At 54.7% G+C, this 18,599-nt stretch overlaps 1 protein-coding gene across 2 annotated transcripts; it reads left to right on the forward strand.

Moving 5' to 3' along the window:
- The first annotated feature begins 1,568 nt into the window (after positions 1–1,568).
- On the forward strand, positions 1,569–16,703 carry CIMAP1B (ciliary microtubule associated protein 1B). Of its 2 annotated transcripts, XM_065551651.1 has the most exons (8): positions 1,605–1,700; positions 4,051–4,201; positions 4,812–4,946; positions 5,433–5,636; positions 8,910–9,011; positions 12,854–12,975; positions 13,401–13,541; positions 14,043–16,703. In XM_065551651.1, the coding sequence occupies exons 3-8, from the start codon at positions 4,838–4,840 to the stop codon at positions 14,121–14,123; spliced, it is 759 nt and encodes a 252-aa protein (XP_065407723.1). In that variant the 5' UTR covers positions 1,605–1,700; positions 4,051–4,201; positions 4,812–4,837; the 3' UTR covers positions 14,124–16,703. The 2 variants fall into 2 exon arrangements, with proteins under 2 accessions (XP_065407720.1, XP_065407723.1); XM_065551648.1 differs by lacking the exon at positions 4,051–4,201 and having other exon boundaries at positions 1,569–1,700.
- The last annotated feature ends 1,896 nt before the right edge of the window (positions 16,704–18,599 follow it).

The raw sequence follows: 18,599 nt of genomic DNA on the forward strand, positions 1-18,599 counted from the left end.
AAACTGTTACACTGGTTCAGGAGTTCGCCTTTGTTACTGGCTTGGTGAATCTAATTATAGAACATACCACCAGTTTGGAGTGTCTGCCCTGTTTTTGACAATCTGCCCTGTCACAGGCGCTGACTTTCATTGTGCCGGGGGGTGCTCGACTCCCCAGGTCCTGCCCCCACTCCACCCCTCCCCTTGATGCCACACCCCCGCACCCCGCCTCTTCCCACCCCCGCTCTGCCTCTTCATGCCCCGTTCTGTCCCCGCCCCCGAACGTGCCACATGCTCGCTCCTCCCCCCAGCTTCCTGCAAGCCACGAAACAGCTAACTGTGGTGGGCGGGAGGCGCGAGGGTGGGAGGCGCTGATCATAGGGGCCTGCTGGCAGGCAGGAGGTGGTGAGGGGAGGGGGAGGAGCTGATAGCGGGGCTTTTGGTGGGTGCTTCAGCCCCGAAGCACTCACAGAGTCAGCACCTATGTGCCCTGCAGCAGTACTCACAGTCATAAGCCACTCCAGACCACGATGGGGGAATAGGTACAAGAAGGGGAAAAGGGGCAGGTCCAAGGGATGGGGAAGGGTAGCAGTGTGTGTCGGGGGGGGGGGGACAAAGGAGAGGAGCCAGTAGGAGCAAGGAGAAGAAACTCCTGGAGGCAGAGGTCCTGTGGAAAGTCACTATTTGATGATCATGGAACTAAAAACTGTGTTTTAGTGCACTGTCTTGGCCTGCACAAGGGGGCTGAATTTGGGATGCCAGGGGCATTTCCTACCTTTGGACTTCTTGACTTGGCAACCTTAAGGTCCATCTTTTTTTCATGTCCTATGAACTCCACGGCCCTGCTGCTCTGCAGAGGGGAGGTCCCGGTCCTGGCCCCCAGTCACTGGCGCCCCCACTTGAGTGGCACTTTTCCCTCGGCTGTGGGTTAGGCTGTCTGACTGGGCCCAACCGATTCCTGGGAGCCCGTCACCTGTGGTGGCCTCATGCCAGCGGTTGCCTTACACAGCTCCGGTTTGTAGGGCAATGGCTTGGACTGCCCTGCACACAGGGGTGACACTGCGCCCCGTGTGCCACCTTACCGGGCAGCGGGAATGGTGATCACAAGGCGACATAGGCGCACGGCACCCACCCCCGCTTGTTACTGTCTGGGGTTGTCTTCCATGTGGCCGCAAGATTCCTGCACAGCCCCTTCCCCCCACGGGGGCAGGGCAAGGGGCCCCCAGTCCTAGCTTAGCTGCTGGCCTTGTGGCTCCAGCCCTGCCCCAGATCTCCTGTTTGTGAGTCCCTCTCTGGAGCCCTTTCCTAGGGGCTCTCCCACAGCTTGCCCAGGGGCCCGATCCGTGCTGAGCTGGGCTTGGGCACTGGGGGGGACCCCAGGTGGCCGATACCAGGGTGATGGGCGAGCTCAGCAGGGCGGGAGCAGAGAGCGAGAGCCCGAGGGGGTGGGGGCTGCTGGGGACCCCGGGAGGATCCCTGGGGGGGGCGGGTCCCCCACGTGGGCCGCGGGGGCCGGGCGGGGGGGGGGGAGGTCTCTGCCGGGGGTGCCCGGCCCCGTTGCCGGGAGGCAGCGGGCGGGGGCGGCGCGGACCGGGCTGGTTGCCGGGAGACGCTGTAAACAATGGGGGGGGGGGGAGCGGGGTTAATCCCAGCCCCGCCGCTTCCCGGCTCAGTGCTGCGGCCGCCGCCCCCCCGCAGGCTTCTCTCGGGTCCGCGTCCAGGTCAGTGTTCGGTGTGAGCTGACGCGCTGCGTTCCATCCCTCCCGCGGCCGGATCCCCGGGGACACCCCTGCCCGATCCCCCGATCCCCTTGGGGCCCCCATCTCCCTGCCTGCACCCCCCGATATCACTGCGGCCCCCATCTCCCTGCCTGCACCCCCCGATCCCCCTGGGGCCCCCATCTCCCTGCCTGCACCCCCCGATCCCTCTGGGGCCCCCATCTCCCTGCCTGCACCCCCCGATCCCTCTGGGGCCCCCAGCTCCCTGCCCGAATGCCCTGATCCCCTTGAGGCCCCCAGCTCCCTGCCTGCACTTCCCCGATCCTCCTGGGGCCCCAGCTCCCTGCGTGCATCCGCACATCCCCTGGGGCCCCATCTGCCTGCCTGCACCCCCCCCAATCCCCCTGGGGCCCCAGCTCCCTGCCTGCACCCCCTGATCCCCCAGGGGCCCCATCTCCCTGCCTGCACCCTCCGACCCCCTGGGGCCCCCATCTCCCTGCCCGAACCCCCGATCCCCCAGGGGTCCCCATCTCCCTGCCTGGACCCCCGATCCCTCTGGGGCCCCAGCTCCCTGCCCTAATCCCCACATCCTCTGGGGGCCCAAGCTCCCTGCCCGAATGCCCTGATCCCCTTGAGGCCCCCATCTGCCTGCCTGCATCCCTCCCATCCCCCTGGGGCCCCAGCTCCCTGCCTGCACCCCCATGTCTTCTGGGATCCCCAGCTCCCTGCCCAACCCCCCGATCCTCCTGGGGCCCCCAGCTCCCTGCCTGAACCCCCATGTCCCCTGGGGCCCCCGCTCCCTGCCCAACCCCCACATTCCCTGGGGCCCCCAGCTCCCTGCCTGCACCCTCAGATCTCCTGGGGACACCCCTGTCCTGCTCCCCAGATCCCTGCCCGCAACCCAGATCTTTCAGGGCCCCAGCTCCCTGCCCATACCCCCCAGATCTCCCAGGGATACCCCTGCCTGCCCCCCCCCCAGATCTCCCAGGGCCCCCAGTTCTGCCTCTGGACTCCTGGGACTGGCGGGAGCAGCTGCTCTTTCTGAGTCTCCTCTCCACACAGTGCGTACCGAGCAAATCTCTCCAACCCCAGTGCTGATCCTAGCCCCTGTAACTTTCCTGCTGGGGCTCGTCCCTTCGCGGTCACTGCCTCTGTACTTCCAGCGTTACCAATATACCAGAGTGATCCTTTTCCCTCTCTAGTGTCTCCCAGCCAAAGATCTCCGAGTGCTTTACAGATATGAATGAATTAGCCCCAGGGATCAATATCATTATCCTTTTTACGTATTGGGTATCAGAGGGGTAGCCGTGTTAGTCTGAATCGGTAAAAAGCCACAGAGGGTCCTGTGGCACCTTTAAGACTAACAGAAGTATTGGGAGCATAAGCTTTCGTGGGTAAGAACCTCACTTCTATAGTACTTGCATCTGAAGAAGTGAGGTTCTTACCCACGAAAGCTTATGCTCCCAGTACTTCTGTTAGTCTCAAAGGTGCCACAGGACCCTCTGTTGCTTTTTACGTATTGGGAAACTGAGGCCCGGAGACGGGTAGTCAGAGGCACAACCAGAGAGAGAACCTGGGAGTCCTGATGCCCAGGCCTCTTCTTTAGCTACATGCCCTTTCTTCCCCACCCTCTCCTGAAAGTTTGTATCAACAGCAGCAGCTTGCGATCAGGCAGCACTGCAGGGGCCATGGCGTGTGGTCAGCAGCAGCTGTTCCTCTGAAAAACGGTGCGTTCTCTGCCTGTTCTGGGGCTGGGACTCCCTCATGCCTCTGCCGGAATCGGAGCCCTGGAGCTCCCAGACATTGGTCTCTAGTCACCCTGGAAATGAACTTTCCCCTTTGGGCTGTGGCTGACCCACGGCTGGCTCCACCCACCGCTTAAGGGCAGCATCTGTTTGTTGTCCCTGATGCCATAGTAACTGGATAAAAGAGAGAGGGAGAGCACGCAGGATCTCCTTGGGGCAAACCTTATTAGGGCTCTGCCTCAGGAAATCCCAGCAGGTAGAGCTCATTGGCCTTGCTGATCTTGTCTCCTTGTGCAGTTCGTCCCCTTAGACCTTCCTGATAGTCGATGCGATCCTTGGATGTGAGCGTCAGGTGCGGAGCGGGTGCAGTAGCCCAGTAGAGACGAGCCACGCTAGTCCACCCTGCTGCTGAGCTCTAGTGCTGTATCCCAGCGTGGCATCTCACTGCACAAGTGCCTTTACCTCTGTGTGCCGGCACAGGTCTCCCTGGGGGGGGTGGTCTCTAATGCACCACTGGGAATGGTAGGCGCAGTCCAGAGAGCCTCGAACGGGGACAAAAAAGGCAGAGAAAAAGTAGGATCCTTCCTTGATGTGCTCCAATCCAACAGGCAATCTCTCCTGCAACGGAGCGACTGCTTCTGCAGACCCAGTGACTCAGGAACAGCGGCAACTTCCCAACCGATTCCTCTTTAGGACCGGAGACCCGGCAGAGAAAGCTTCATCCCCAAAGGAGAATTCCTGAGCTAGAGCAGGGCGCAGGTGTGGGACAAGGATGATTGTGTCACCTTAGTGAGAGCCCAGGTCTGCCCACCAATTCTGCACTAGCCCCTGGGGTCAGGACCTGGGGGACAGGACTCCTGAAGTATGGGTGTTGCTGCCCCTGCTGCAGTGTGTTGGGTCCTCTGGCTAAAGCTGATTCTCTTGGTGAGCTGTGTGCGTGCTGCCCTCCCCCGGCCGAAGTGTGATGGGGCCATTCCCATAGCAGTTCTCTCTTCCGATTGATGAAAAATAACGTTCCTGGTGCAGGGAACCATTCATCCGAACATCTCAAACAGCCATCCAAAGACAATGTCCCCATTGTACAGAGGCACCCTGAGGTAAAGCAATCTGCCCAAGGCCATGCAGAGAGGCTGGAAAAGCTGGGAAGAGATCCCAGGTTGCCTGACGTCCCGTTCCCTGCTCTAACCAGTAGACCATTATTAGCTGTAGGTGTGCTGCTGCCCCCTACTGGAGTGTGACAGGCCAACCTGTGTATTGCAGAGGGATGGGCATCAAGTAGGCTTGGGGGCCCGTTCCCACCTGTGGGGGCAAAGGGCTGTTGCTGCTCTCCAGCCCTCTCCCTAACCGGGGCTCTCTATCTCCTTACCAGCTGTGGGAAAACACCGGGAATCCAGCATGTCTGCTGACGTCTGGGTGGGAACATGGAGACCCCACCGGCCCAGAGGGCCCATCGCTGCTCTCTACAGCAGTCCCGGACCCAAGTACGGGCTCCCCACAAACGTAGGTGAGAGAGAGCATCAGCGAGGAGCCGGCCAGGCCAGCGGGAATAGGAGCCCCCCAGGCTCCGTGAGGAGGGGTGGGCCGGGGCTCCCCACTAGCATCATGGAGAGAGGGACACAAGGGCCAGCTGGCAGCTCCATGCACATGCCCAATGCTCTGCTTTGGGGGCGCTCTCCACCCGCAGCCGAATGGGGCTGCTCACCCATCCCGAGCTCGCCCCAAGGGCACCCCTCACCTTGCCCCCTTGCACCAAGGGATCTCTCACTTCTCCCCCACTCACTGCTTTTCCTGCACAATAAGACCTGTGCTGAGGGAGCTCTCCCCTCCCCTTGCCCTTCTCAGGTCTGGGCTGGGGTCCATGCCTGCCCCAGTGGCCTGTGTGGAGACAGCTCTGCCATGCCCCACGCTCCCTTCAGGGCTGGGCTTGGGAGCTCTCACTATCTGGCCCAGGCCCTCTGTGCCCTGGCTCTATCTCTCCTTTCTGTTGCAGGTTACCCCCTTCACGACCCCTCCCGCTACCGAGCCCCTGCGTACAGCTTCGGCATCCGCCGCCTCCATCTGCAGGATGAGTGCTCCCCGGGGCCCAAGTACATGGTGCCAGCCAAGATGACCATGAAGGGCAAAGATGGTAACCCTGCCTACTCCATCTATGGCCGTCCCAGGGATCTGATGCCCTTCCTGACCCCCGGGCCAGGTCAGTCTGACCCCTTCTCACTTGCTGTATATAGCCAAGCTATGTGGGTGCGGCTTGATATGTGTGTGTGTGTGTGTGATATGATGTCTGTGATGGAAAATATCAGCACAGGGTTGTTGCTTCCAGTCCATGCTCCAGGGCTCTGTACAATCCTGGTGTGTTTGTCCCAAGTGATAGAGCTCCCCAGGGCTTCCCAGAGGATTCAGGGGGCCTGAGGTCTTCGGCGGTGGGGGTCCTTCTGCTCCGGGTCTTCGGGGCACTTCGGCGGCGGGTCCTGGAGTGAATGAAGGACCCGCCGCTGAACTGCCGCTAAAGACCCAGAGCGGAAGGAACCCTCGCTGCCGAACTGCCGCCGAAGACCCGGAGCGAGTGAAGGACCCAGTGCCGAATTGCCGCCGAAGACCCGGAGCGAGTGAAGGACCCAGTGCCGAACTGCCGCCGAAGACCCAGAGCGGAAGAAGCCCTCGCTGCCGAATTGCCGCTGAAGACCCGGAGCAGAAGAAGCTCCGGGTCTTCGCTCTGGGTGTGTTTGGCGGCACTGAAGGACCTGCCGCCGAAGACCCGCCAAAAACTCTTGTAGGGGGCCCTGAAAACTCTCATGGAGGCCTCTGCGGGGCCCGGGGCCTGGGGCACATTGCCCCACTTGCTCCCCCCCCCCCCGGGTGGCCCTGGAGCTCCCTGTAAAGCCGATTTTTTTAAAAAAAGGTTCCATAGGCAATCCTGGCAACTACAGGCTGGTAAACCTGACTTCAAGCGCAGCCAGATTGGTTTCAGAGTAACAGCCGTGTTAGTCTGTATCCGCAAAAAGAAGAACAGGAGTACTTGTGGCACCTTAGAGACTAACAAATTTATTAGAGCATAAGCTTTCGTGGACTACAGCCCACTTCTTCGGATGCCCATTCTATATGCATCCGAAGAAGTGGGCTGTAGTCCACGAAAGCTTATGCTCTAATAAATTTGTTAGTCTCTAAGGTGCCACAAGTACTCCTGTTCTTCTTTTTGCCAGATTGGTTGAAACTGTGGTAAAGAACAGAATGATCAGACATAGCGATGAACATGATTTGATGGGGAAGAGTCAACACAGCTTTGGTAAAGGGAAATCATGCCTCTCCAATCTATTAGAGTTATCTGAGGGGGCCTACAAACATATGGATAAGGGTAATCCAGTGGCTATAGTGTACTTGGACTTTCAGAAAGCCTTTGAAAAGGTCCCACCCCAAAGGCTCTTAAGCAAAGTAAGACAGATAAAAGGGGAGGTTCTCTCATGGATCAGTAACTGGTTAAAAGATAGAAAACAAAGGGTAGGGATAAATGGTCAGTTTTCATGGTGGAGAGAGGTAAGTAGCGAGGTCCCCCAAGGATCTGTACTGGGATCTGTGCTGTTCAGCATATTCACAGATGATTTGGAAAAGGGGTAAACAGTGTGGTGGGAAAGTTTGCAGATGATACAAAATTACTCAAGATAGTTAAGTCCAAAGCTGATGACAGAGTTACAAAAGGATCTCACAAAACTGTGCAACAAAATGGCAAATGAAATTCCATGTTGATAAATGCAAAGTAATGCACATTGGAAAACATGATTCCAACTATACTTGCAAAATGATGGGGTCTAAATTAGCTGTTACCACTCAAGAGAGAGATCTTGGAGTCATTGTGGATAGTTCTCTGAAAACATCTGTTCAATATGCAGTGGCAGTCAGAAAAGCTAACAATATAAGGAACCATTAGGAAAGGGACAGAAAAGACAGAAAATATCATAGTGCCACTATATAAATCCATAGTACACTCACACCTTGAATACTGTGTGCAGTTCTGGTCATAGCGTCTAAAAAGAAAAAGATTAGGGCTGTCAAGCGATTAAAACATTAATCGCAGTTAATCGCGTGATTAAAAAATGAATCATGATTAATCGTGCAATTAAAAAATTAATCACGATTAATCATGTGATTAATCACACTGTTAAACAATAATATAATACCACTGATTTAAATATTTTTGGATGTTTTCTACATTTTCAAATATACTGATTTCAATTACACACAGAATACAAAGTGTACAGTGCTCTCTTTATATTTATTTTTTATTACAAATATTTGTACTCTAAAAAACAAAAGAAATAGTATTTTTCAATTTACCTCATACAAGTACTGTAGTGCAATCACTTTATCATGAAAGTTGAATTTACAAATGTAGAATTATGTACAAAAAAATAACAGCATTCAAAAACAATGTAAAACTTTAGCGCTTACAAGTCCACTCGGTCCTACTTCAGCCAATCACTCAGAAAAACAAGTTTGTTTACATTTGCAGGAGATAACGCTGCCCGCTTCTTATTTACAATGGCACCTGAAAGTGAGAACAGGTGTTCTCATGGCACTGTTGTAGCTGGGGTCGCAAGATATTTATGTGCCAGATGCGCTAAAGATTCATAGGTTCCTTTATGCTTCAACCACCATTCTAGAGGACGTGCGTCCATGCTGATGACGGGTTCTGCTTGATAATGATCCAAAGCAGAGCAGACCGATGCGTGTTCATTTTCATTATCAACCTGTGGAACTCCTTGCCAGAGGATGTTGTGAAGGCCAAAAGTATAACTGGGTTCAAAAAAGAACTAGATAAGTTCCTGGAGGATAGGGCCATCAGTGGCTTTTAGCCAAGATGGTCAGGGATGTAACTCCACGTTCTGGGTGTCCCTAAGCCTCTGACTGCCAGAACCTGGGACTGGATGATGCGGGATGGATCACTTGATAAATTGCCCAGTTCAGTTCATTCCCTCTGAAGAGTTTGGCACCAGCCACGGTCAGAAGACAGGACACTGGGCTAGATGGACCATTGGACTGATCCTATGGCCATTATGTTCTTATGTTACCCTCGAGATATGATTCCCCAGCCCCATAGACATCACTGCCAAGGACTGATCCTGAGCGTCAGCCTAAATTCCCTTCTTGTTCATTCTATCCCATTCCTCCTGATTCCCCTCCCGCTTTGTGTATCCTCCTTGCTAATCCCTCTCTTTCCTGGGCTTCACACCCTTCTGATATTTGCAGACTTGCATGTACTGTGCAGGGAGCCCGGCAGGAGCGCTAGATGGGGGGGAGCTCTTAGTTATTCTAGTCCCACCCTCTGCCAGCAGGGGGTGCTGTAGGGCGTAGGACTGGAGCGCTGGCTATCTGTGAGCTCCCAGCTGCTTCAGTCCACGGTGTGCCAATCAGTGGGGTATGGGGCGTGCCCCTCCTGTCTATGCTCCAATATTATCCTCCCTCTTTGTTTCAGGTCGATATTCCCCAGAGAAGGCAGGGAAATGGGCCTATCGGTCCGCGCCCATCTACTCGCTCGCCTCGCGTACGAAGGAGTTTGCGAATGACCAGACTCCAGGTAGGAGAGCCCGTGGGGCTGGGCTCTGACCTAGCTCCTGCTCCCCCCGCCCCACTGCACCACTGGCCAAACCCCTCGAGGTTCCCAGGTGCAAATCAGTGCCCGATGGCTCAGACGTTTGTCTGGATTTGTCCCCATTCTCCCCTTCCCGTTCCCGGAAGCCCTGGCTCCAGCACGTGCCCATCTCCACGCCCAGAGACCCTAGAGCCAGTTCACTGCTTTTCCAGCCTCTTAGCCAAAGCAGGTGCTACTGGGCAGGGTGGCAAGAGACTGTTAGCGGGGGATCAACCCACTGGTTCGGGGTGCGAGCGGACCCCGGATCCTGGCAACTGCTACTGAATGCTGAACAGAGGCCAGAGCCACTGGAGGAGACGATTCTGCCAAGCCTATTGCAGGACGGGCACTGGATCTGTTTGTGATCACCCCTCGCCCCCCGACTGCTCAGCTTCTCTCTAGCACACTTCTGCACTGTGATACCCTCCAGGAGAGGGGCCTGGTTCAGGGGTATGAACGGTACAGCGGAGGGATAATGATCGCTCCCCACCCACGGCCCTGCTCTCCCCCGGTTGCTCACGGGGGGCAGTGCAATCATAAAATAACCATCTAATAGCAGCTTCCCCCACCTGGAACGTCCTGCCTGGGGACAGTGCGGGAGGGGGCAGCTTCCAGACCTAAAGGGAAGAGAGGTGAGAACCAATGCACCTTTCAGTGGGGAGACCTGGACTTGAGGGGCAGCAACTCAACTCCCTAGTGCCCTCGCCAGGGCCAGCTGGAGCGCAATGAATGACACATATGTGGGGGGTGTCCTTGACAGCTACAGGGACTGAGATCCCACTCGCAGCCCTGGTGGTTTGGGGATGGGACCTAGCAGCACCTCAGAGGGGAGTATTTACCTTCTTGGGCCCTGTGCGCTCAGCTGGGTGCACCAGAATCCAAGCCCTTGGCGACGGAGCGCCAGGCCAGGATTTAGGGTGGGGGTCAGGGTCTGGCGTCAGTTGGGAGGTTCCCCGCTGACGTCACTGGAAAGGGGGGAGTCACCCTGCTCCCAGAGCCGTGCACAGGCCCAGCTCTCTGCTGGGGACTCCCTTGCTCTGGACGCCCTGCCCTTGATGCCAGCGCAAAGCTCGCCCTGCTAGGAGAGCGGAGACAGGCTGGCTCCGGAGGCTTGTGAGGGGGTGTTTCAGAGGACTAAGGCCCAGGTGGATGGGGCTCTCGGAGCAGGGGGTCATGCCGATTCGTGGTAGAGACTGTTCCTGCCCCTCCAGGAGCAGCAGACAGTCCTGCTGGCTCCTTAGTCCCATAGGCTTTGGTGCTGCAGCTGATCGAGTCCAGGGTCCCCATCTCGGGGGGGAGGGGGGGCCGGCAACCAGGGGAAAGGAACCTAAGTGGCGCTGCCACTCCTTGCACCGAGTCAGGGCAGAGCAGCAGCTGTGCCAAGCCTGAGTGCCAGGGGGCAGGCAACAGCAATGGGAGAGAGCAGGGCTGGCCTTGCCCAGGATGGGAGTGAAGTACTGCCACAGCCTCACAGCTACCATTGCCCCTCCCCCGCCCCCTGCCCCTCTTCAGTGTCGCCTCACACCTCCACCCATCCCACCCTGTCTCCTTCTGCCCTCCCCCCCGAGCCCTGCCCCTCCCCAGTCTCACCTACTTCTGCCTTTCCCAACTGGAGGCACCATGCAGAAGTAACAATTGCTGGTATGATCTGTTGGCTCTCTCCAAATCATTGGCACTGCAAAAGACATAGATTTCCGTTTCCTGTTCAACCACTGGCGAAGATTTGTTGCACAAGTGTTGCAGCATATGTGGGGGGCCCACCTCTTGTCCTGATCTCCAATTTTGCAGCCAAAATAAAGGTGATAGGCTTTCTTAACCATAGTGGTTAGACTGCACTTTTGTGATGCAAAAGTCACTTCACCACAAACATAGCAGAAGTTATCTGCACTGTTCACACAAGTACGAGGCATCTCTGCTCACTTTGGCTAAACAGAAATGTGTCCCTTTGCAAAATCAAACACTGACAAATAAGAGAGCACGACACTGTATGATTTCTAGAGCTGATAGAGGGCAATTTGTTCAGCAGAGTGATGTAAGCTTCGTTATGATTGCATCATCCATGACTTCTAGGAATAACATGACGCAATTCATCTCATGTATGACGCAATACCAGCTTCAGATTGCATCATTCATTGTTTTGCCTAAAAAGCAAGTACTGTCCAAACCCAGTCATAGATTTATTCATAGATCCAGTCAAAGATGTATTTTAGTCATTTCTGGTTTAAATTGAGATCCCTTCCCTTTATAACTCACTTATCCTCCGCCATTCCCAAGTCAAGGGTCGTATATACTGACCCAATTGCATATCTTGAAAACTAGAGCCAATCAACAATTTTAAGCATCATTTTCGTTCTCAGTGATCCAGAATTAGTAAAGTTTGACTCCATCTATTTCAGAAGCATTTTGGCTGTAGAGCAGTGTAATTAGAGTTACAAAGTTACAATTGCATTACTGCTATTGAAAAGATACATATGATAATATAGTATTATATGCTACAAAACTCTGGTTAATATACTTACACCCTTTTTTGATAACCTGGTGGTAAGAGACACAGGACCAGCCTTGCACTTTAGGTTTTTTAATTTTTGAGTGAGGGATGCAGGGCTTAGGAAAAGCCAATGCTAAGAGCTATTAAAACTAAATTAGGGTTTACTTGACTAACTTAAAATTAAAATTAAAACCTGATAAACAAACTAAGAATAAAACTTAGGGAAAGCAAGCTTAGCCTAGTTTTTCTGAAACTTAAAGTTTGAGAAGAACAAGTATAGCCTACTGATAGTAGTAGTTATTGTAGATAGAATAGATAGAGAGAGAGTAGAAATACAGTGTAAATGAGAATGATCGAGTGGAGTGCTTTAGCGAGGTGTGTTTCCTCTTTTATAAGGCACAAGTGCTGGGGGGGAAAATTATGCCCAAATTTTACTTTTTACCCACAAAATGTTAGGGTACGCTTACCCCATAGGCTAGTATGTTTGTGCGTACTGATGACATGTACATACGCACATAAGTTTCCTTGTGGTGTACCTGTTAAGTTTGTGGGTACAACATTGAAAAAACCCCTATGCCATTTTATATTGATTATTGATATAGATAAAAAAGATTATAGACATAGGCGTGGATACTTATTTATTTAGGTAACAAGGTATAGATTAACTTTACTTTTTAAGTAAAAGGTTTTAATATAGATATACTAACTTTGCCTTAGCTTAACATACAGGATATGACCTGTAGGTTTTTTGCATTACAGCCAAACTTACTTTAATATAAATTTATAAACCTATTACAATACATCAAATACTTAAACTATAAGAAAAGATAGATAGACGCAAGCAAGCAGGTTAGTTCTATAGGCTACACCTCTCTGTCTCACCTCACTCCTGCCCTCCCCCACCCCATTTTCTTCTGCCCTAAACCCCCCGAGCCCTGCCCCTCCCCAGTCTCACCTCACTGATGCCCTCCCCTCCCCCACCCCATTCCCTTCTGCCGTCACCCCCCCAAGCCCTGCCCCTCCCCAGTCTCACCTCACTGCTGCCCTCCCCCACCCCATTCCCTTCTGCCGTCACCCCCCCCAAGCCCTGCCCCTCCCCAGTCTCACCTCACTGCTGCCCTCCCCCACCCCATTCCCTTCTGCCCTCACCCCCCAAGCTCTGCCCCTCCACAGTTTCGCCTCACTCCTGCCCTGCCCTCCCCCCATGCCCCGGAGCTGCCCTGTCAGATTTCTGATTTGTCCACAGTGGTGTTTGAATGGCAATTCTGACCCCCACTGACCTCCTCTTCCCCCATCCCAGGGCCTGCCGCCTACGGGCTCCCCCCAATGATTGGGCCCAAGGTCGTCAACAAGAGCTCTGCCCCAAACTATTCCCTCCTGGGGCGCAGCTTGGTCGGCAGTTTCTATGAGGACTTGAGCAAGGTGAGAGGCAGCAGCGGAGCTGGGGGGGGGGTACTCAGGTGGAAGGGGGTGAGGAAAGGGGGATGGGGGCAGGGCCGGCTCCAGGGTTTTGGCCGCCCCAAGCAGCCAAACAAACAAACAAACAAAAAACCCGTGATCGCGATCTGCGGTGGCAATTCGGCGGAAGGTTCTTCGCTCCGAGCGGGAGTGAGGGACCGTCCGCCGAATTGCTGCCGAACAGCTGGACGTGCCGCCCCTCTCTGAAGTGGCCGCCCCAAGCACCTGCTTGGTAAGCTGGTGCCTGGAGCCGGCCCGGGATGGGGGACATGCCTGGCAATGGGGAATGGGGGGGTCAGAATGACAGCTGGGTTGCGGCTCGGCCTACTTTGGGGGGGGGCCCTGGGAGTGGCCTGTTGGCAACTGAGCTCCGCTCTCCTTGTGTGCAGACGCCAGGGCCCTGTAACTATCGTGTGGTGGAACCCAGCGTGTTCAAGACCCGGGCCCCCCAATACAGCATGCTTGCCCGCAACATGCTTCCTGGGGATAACACACAGAAACCAGGGCCTGGGGCACACAGCCCGGAGAAGGTGAGGAGGGGGCCAGGACACACACATACACACACGGGCTCACAAGAGCTATTGTGTCAGGGACGTGTTGCATACGTGTTGGCTGGCAGAGAGACTGGAGAGCTCATGGAGAGATTTCCCTGGCAGTGAACAGTGTGTGTGTGTGGGGGGGGTGATGCAGTGTGTGTGTGTGCGGGGCGGTGATACAGTGTGTGTGTGTGTGAGGGGGGGTGATGCAGTGTGGGGGGAGATGATGCAGTGTATGTGGGTGTGGAGGGTGATGCAGTGTGTGTGTGGTGGGAGGGTGATGCAGTGTGTGTGTGTGTGTGCATGCGCGTGTAGTGGGGAGCTAAGGTCTCAGGCAGGATTGTAGTTGTGGGGGAGCATTGAGATCTGAAGGGGGGGGGCGTGTGTGTTTATAACCTGGAAGCCAGGGTCTCTGCAGGGTTACAGCAGGTGCTGGGGGGAGGAGCTGAGATCTCATGCACTGACCCTGCGGTGTTCTGCTCCCTCTCCCTGCAGTACGTCCAGCAGCGTGGCCAGACCTTTGGGATCCGCCACTCCGACTACCTGGCGCCCCTCATTGTGGACGTGGTGGATTAAGCGAGCATGGTCGGAGGAGCAGAGGGAGCGGCTGGTCGCGGGCGTTAGAGAGAGGGACGGGCTGGACAAGAATTGTGCATTTGAAAATTTTTGCTGACTTAACACTCTGTCCAGTCGCTTTTGGCGAGTCAGCCCCCAGCTCCTCAGGCCCAGGGAGACCCGGGGAGCTTGGGCCTGGCTCCTTCGGGGCGTTCAGCAGCGGCCAGACAGAGGAACCTGAGCAGGCCATCGTGTGAATGCTGTGCTCCAGGGGGTGTGTGGAAAGGGGGTGAGGCGAGGTCAGGCTGGCTGCAGCGCCCCTGACAGACCAGACTGATTTGCACTAGCCCCAGTAGCTCGGGGGCTCCCCTCACGTTCTGACTTTCACTCCTGGGGGAGATCCAGTCACAGCGGCAGACACCGGGGTGGCTAACACGCCCGCGCTCTCATCTCTGTGGTCCCCTTCGGTGCTAGGAGACCTAGTGCAGCAACTGGCTCCCACGCAACGCAGCCCAGCCCACCAATGCCCCTCGCTCTTGGCTTCTCTCCTGGGCCTCCGGTGAACAATTGCTGGATCCTTGCCCAGCACTTTCTGCAAGCCGGTGAGGAGGTGGAAGGGTCTCATTTAGACTGCTCTATGCCCTCATGTTTCCCCATCAGCCCCTGGGATTGTCCCTCTCTGAGTACAGGTCGCTGCCACCATCAGCTACAAGCTATTGTCCAGGGCTTTGTTCAGTCTAGGAATGGGCTTCCCACCCATCCCCCTGGCTGGCCAGTTCCCTCTCCCCACCCATCTCTCTGCCAGGGCATCTTTCCAGATCCTTGGCCTAATTTCCCTTTGCTCAGTTTGAGCCCACTCCTCCATATCACACCCCCTTTATCATGCTGATTCCTCTCCCTGTTCTCCTGCTGCCCCTTGGCTGTCCCTTAGCCAGCCTCGGCAGGGGTAGTGCTTTCAGCTTCCCCCCCTCCCCGCCCCACAACTCAGTGGCCCCTGGCCCCTCAGCAGTGTAGCTGCTCTTATTTGAGTTCCCTCCACTGTGTTGACATCTTTCTGGCGCTCAGATCCCTGGAGCTGAGCACAAGCTGGGCTCTCCCTGGAGCTGTGCAGAGAGGGCCCCTGCCTGTGTTGGGATGAGAGGCCCAGAGCTGAGCGTTCCCCAAGTTGCTTCTGCCGAGCCCCATTCGCGACTCCCTGTCCCGTTCTGGTTTCCATTTGCTGAACCTTTTCTGTCTTCCTTGTGTCAGGGGAAGGATCCCACTGCAATATGCTGCCTGGTCTGGGCTCATGCTGAGGTCACTCCGGATAGAAATCGGATCCTCCTGCTCCAAAAACACAGACCCCACCCACTTGGGCGACAGGAGCTGTCCCTGTAATGGGCTCACCACACACCGTTGTGCAATGCTGGTTCTGTCCATTAGAGGGCAGTGCTCTCTCTATCGTTCTCTGTGTCACACACTAGCTAGGTTTCAGAGTAGCAGCCGTGTTAGTCTGTGTCCGCAAAAAGAACAGGAGTACTTGTGACACCTTAGAGACTAACAATGCATCCGAAGAAGTGGGCTGTAGTCCACGAAAGCTTATGCTCTAATAAATTTGTTAGTCTCTAAGGTGCCACAAGTACTCCTGTTCTTTTTACACACTAGCTAGTTCATTACAGACACTATATATTTATACCCAGATGTGGTTACAATAACCACATCCCCATCCCTGTAGGGAAATTGAACACAAAAACAAGCTCCAGGTGAGGCACAAACCACCCTAGAGGGTTCTGGGGCGGGAGAACCTGATCTGGCTCACTAAGTAGTGGGGTTACCTAGGCCTAGATGTTAGAGAGCTGACAGCTCTGTCTGGAGCATTGTTTCAGTCTAAGTTACAAATATTCCATGAGAGCGAACTCCCACTCCTTCCCTGGGACACAATTCACCAGCCCATAGATTCATAGACATTAAGACCAGAAGGGACCATTATGATGACCCATTCTGATCTCCTATATAAAACAGGGAACCTCATGCAATTGTTTCTGCCTCACGCCCAGAACTCCTGATTAAGCTAGTGCAGATCCTTTAGAAAGGCATCCAGGTTTGACCCACTGTGTCCCTAGGTCAGATGTTCCAATGGTGAATTACCCTCACTGTAAAACATGGCATCTTATTTCTAGTCTGAATTTGTCTACCTTCAGGTTCCTCCTTTGTCTGCCAGCTTAAAGAACTGTCAACAGTCAGAAATCTCTTCCCCCTGTAGGTAATTGTAGACCATGGTCAAGTCCCCTCTTAACCTACCCTTGGATAAACGAAAGCGGACAAGTTTCCTTAGTCTCTCACTATAAGACACCTCAACCCCCGAGCCCTCCGAGGGGCTCCCTGGAGCATCCAGCCCTGCTCCACTGGACACTCGCAAGATTCACTGCTCCCGAAGGAACAGCCCAGCCCACCTTACCAGCTCCACCTGAGAGCTCGGCACGGCTTCACACACAGCCCTTAGGCATGTTTAGAGTGGAAACAAGCAGAGTTTATTTAACAAACAGATTCAAATGGTAGCAAATAGAAATACTGGAAACAAATGGTTACATATAAAATAAAAGCAGAACCCGCATTTTAAAACCTGGACGTATTTAACTAACGCTCACCCAAAGTCCTTGCAGTGTTTTGCAGCCAGGCCTAGCTGTGCTCCTCTTTTCATGAGGGAAACCACGCTATCAGCTTGTCTCCTCTGTGAAGGTGAGGGAGAGGAAACCTCTGCCCCCCAGGGATGCTCCAATGCTCCATTGTCTTTACTCATTAACAGGGTGCTGCTCTGCTGGTTGGTTGTTTTTTTCCCCTGTGTGCCTCTTTCTTGGTGATTTCACAAGCTCTTGATTAGCATTCGGCTCAGTCTCCGGAAAAGCCTCCTTTGTGAAGAGGACAATACCCAATACACACAAGACCAGCTTGAGTGAGAGAGAGACAGGTATCTTCCCTCCTGCCTGACAAGAGCATGTTCATCTTTTTTTTGAGGCCTGCCTTAACTCCCAGACCTTAAGCACGTGATTTCCAGTACAGATACATAAGTATCTGTGTAATTATCAGATAACTAAACATTATCTGTCCGTACGCTTCACAACGATTATGACGACCAGCAGGCTCTTGGCTCTGGGCAGAGCCCTCACATGCCACCCTCTGTAAACTTAACCTGTATGCCTCAGAACCAGGATATCCCTGTAAAATGCCATGCAACTCTGTGCCTGCTGAGGGTCCTAGGTCACACCTCACCCCTTACCCTGACTCTGTTGACTCTCCACTGGCTAATCCATATACGTCAGCTTGGAACCCTCTTGCCCAGACAGTGCATCTGCCACCACCTTTTCTTTGCCTTTAATATGGACAATTTCCACATCATATTCCTGCAGCTCTGTGCTCCAGGGCATCCGTCTGGAGTTGGTACCTTTTCTCCTGTGTAGCTATACCAAAGGAGGGTGGTCTGGTAGGGTTTCCCTTGGAAGTTTGTTCCAAATCTCAAGTATACTTATAGCTAGCAGATTTGTCCTAATATCTCACCTAAATCTCTCTTGCTGCACATTAAGTTTGTATTGTCCACGAGAGGGCTCAGCAGTACAGGACATCCATTTCTGCGGGGAAATATAAGACTGGGGCTGTGTTGGCGTCACCCTGCAGTATGAACAAGGCTGGTAAGAGCTGAGCTGTGCCTGGCTGCAGATCACACACAGACCAAGCTGGAAGCGGCTGACGTGCGGGAGCCTGTTGGTGAGCAGTCCAGGACTGGAGGCTACAGAAGCAGAGCAGTGTGCCGGGCACCCCAGGTTACAGCCAGGGTGACACAGCTACTCACTAGTCTAGACTGTGCCCTGGGTCCGTCACACTCTCATGGCTTTGTCCTGTTTAGGTACCATTACAATAGGAGATGCCCAGGGGCTTTTTGACTCAGTGATTACCCCCGTTTCACGCACGCTTTCCACCTCCTCCTGAACTTGTTTCTGCATTTCCCCTTCAGCCGGGGATGCTCTGCTAGGAGCAGGGCGGGGCCCTGAGCTTTGCAGGGAGTGTGCAATCTTGGCAGTTAAACCTGGCGAGGAAAATACCTGTTTGTGGTGCTTTGAAAGGGCTGGCGTTTCCTGCTTTGGGGGTGGATTTAAACCCTCCCTATACTCAGTGGCGTAGGCAGGTTCCAAGAGCAGGGGGAGCAAACATTAGAAAGGCGCCCCCCCTTGGCTCCTCCTCTGTTCACGCCCCCTTCGCTCCTTCGACCGCTCCGTGCCCCCACCCTTGGCTGGCTCCTTCGGCTGCACCGCGCCCCCCCCCCCCCACCATGGCTCCTCCGGCCGTGCTGTGCTGCCCCGCGGCCCCCCCCCCCATGGCTCCGGCCGCGCTGCGGGCTGCCATGCTGTGCCCCCCCTCGCTCCTCTGGCCATGCCACCCCCCCATGGCTCCTCCGGCCGTGCCGCCCCCCCCTCTGGCTGCAGGAGCCCAGTGCCAGGGTAAGGACACAAACAACTTCTGCTC

This window comes from Chrysemys picta, chromosome 1, assembly GCF_011386835.1.
Source record: "Chrysemys picta bellii isolate R12L10 chromosome 1, ASM1138683v2, whole genome shotgun sequence".
NCBI classification, from domain to species: Eukaryota; Metazoa; Chordata; order Testudines; family Emydidae; genus Chrysemys; species Chrysemys picta.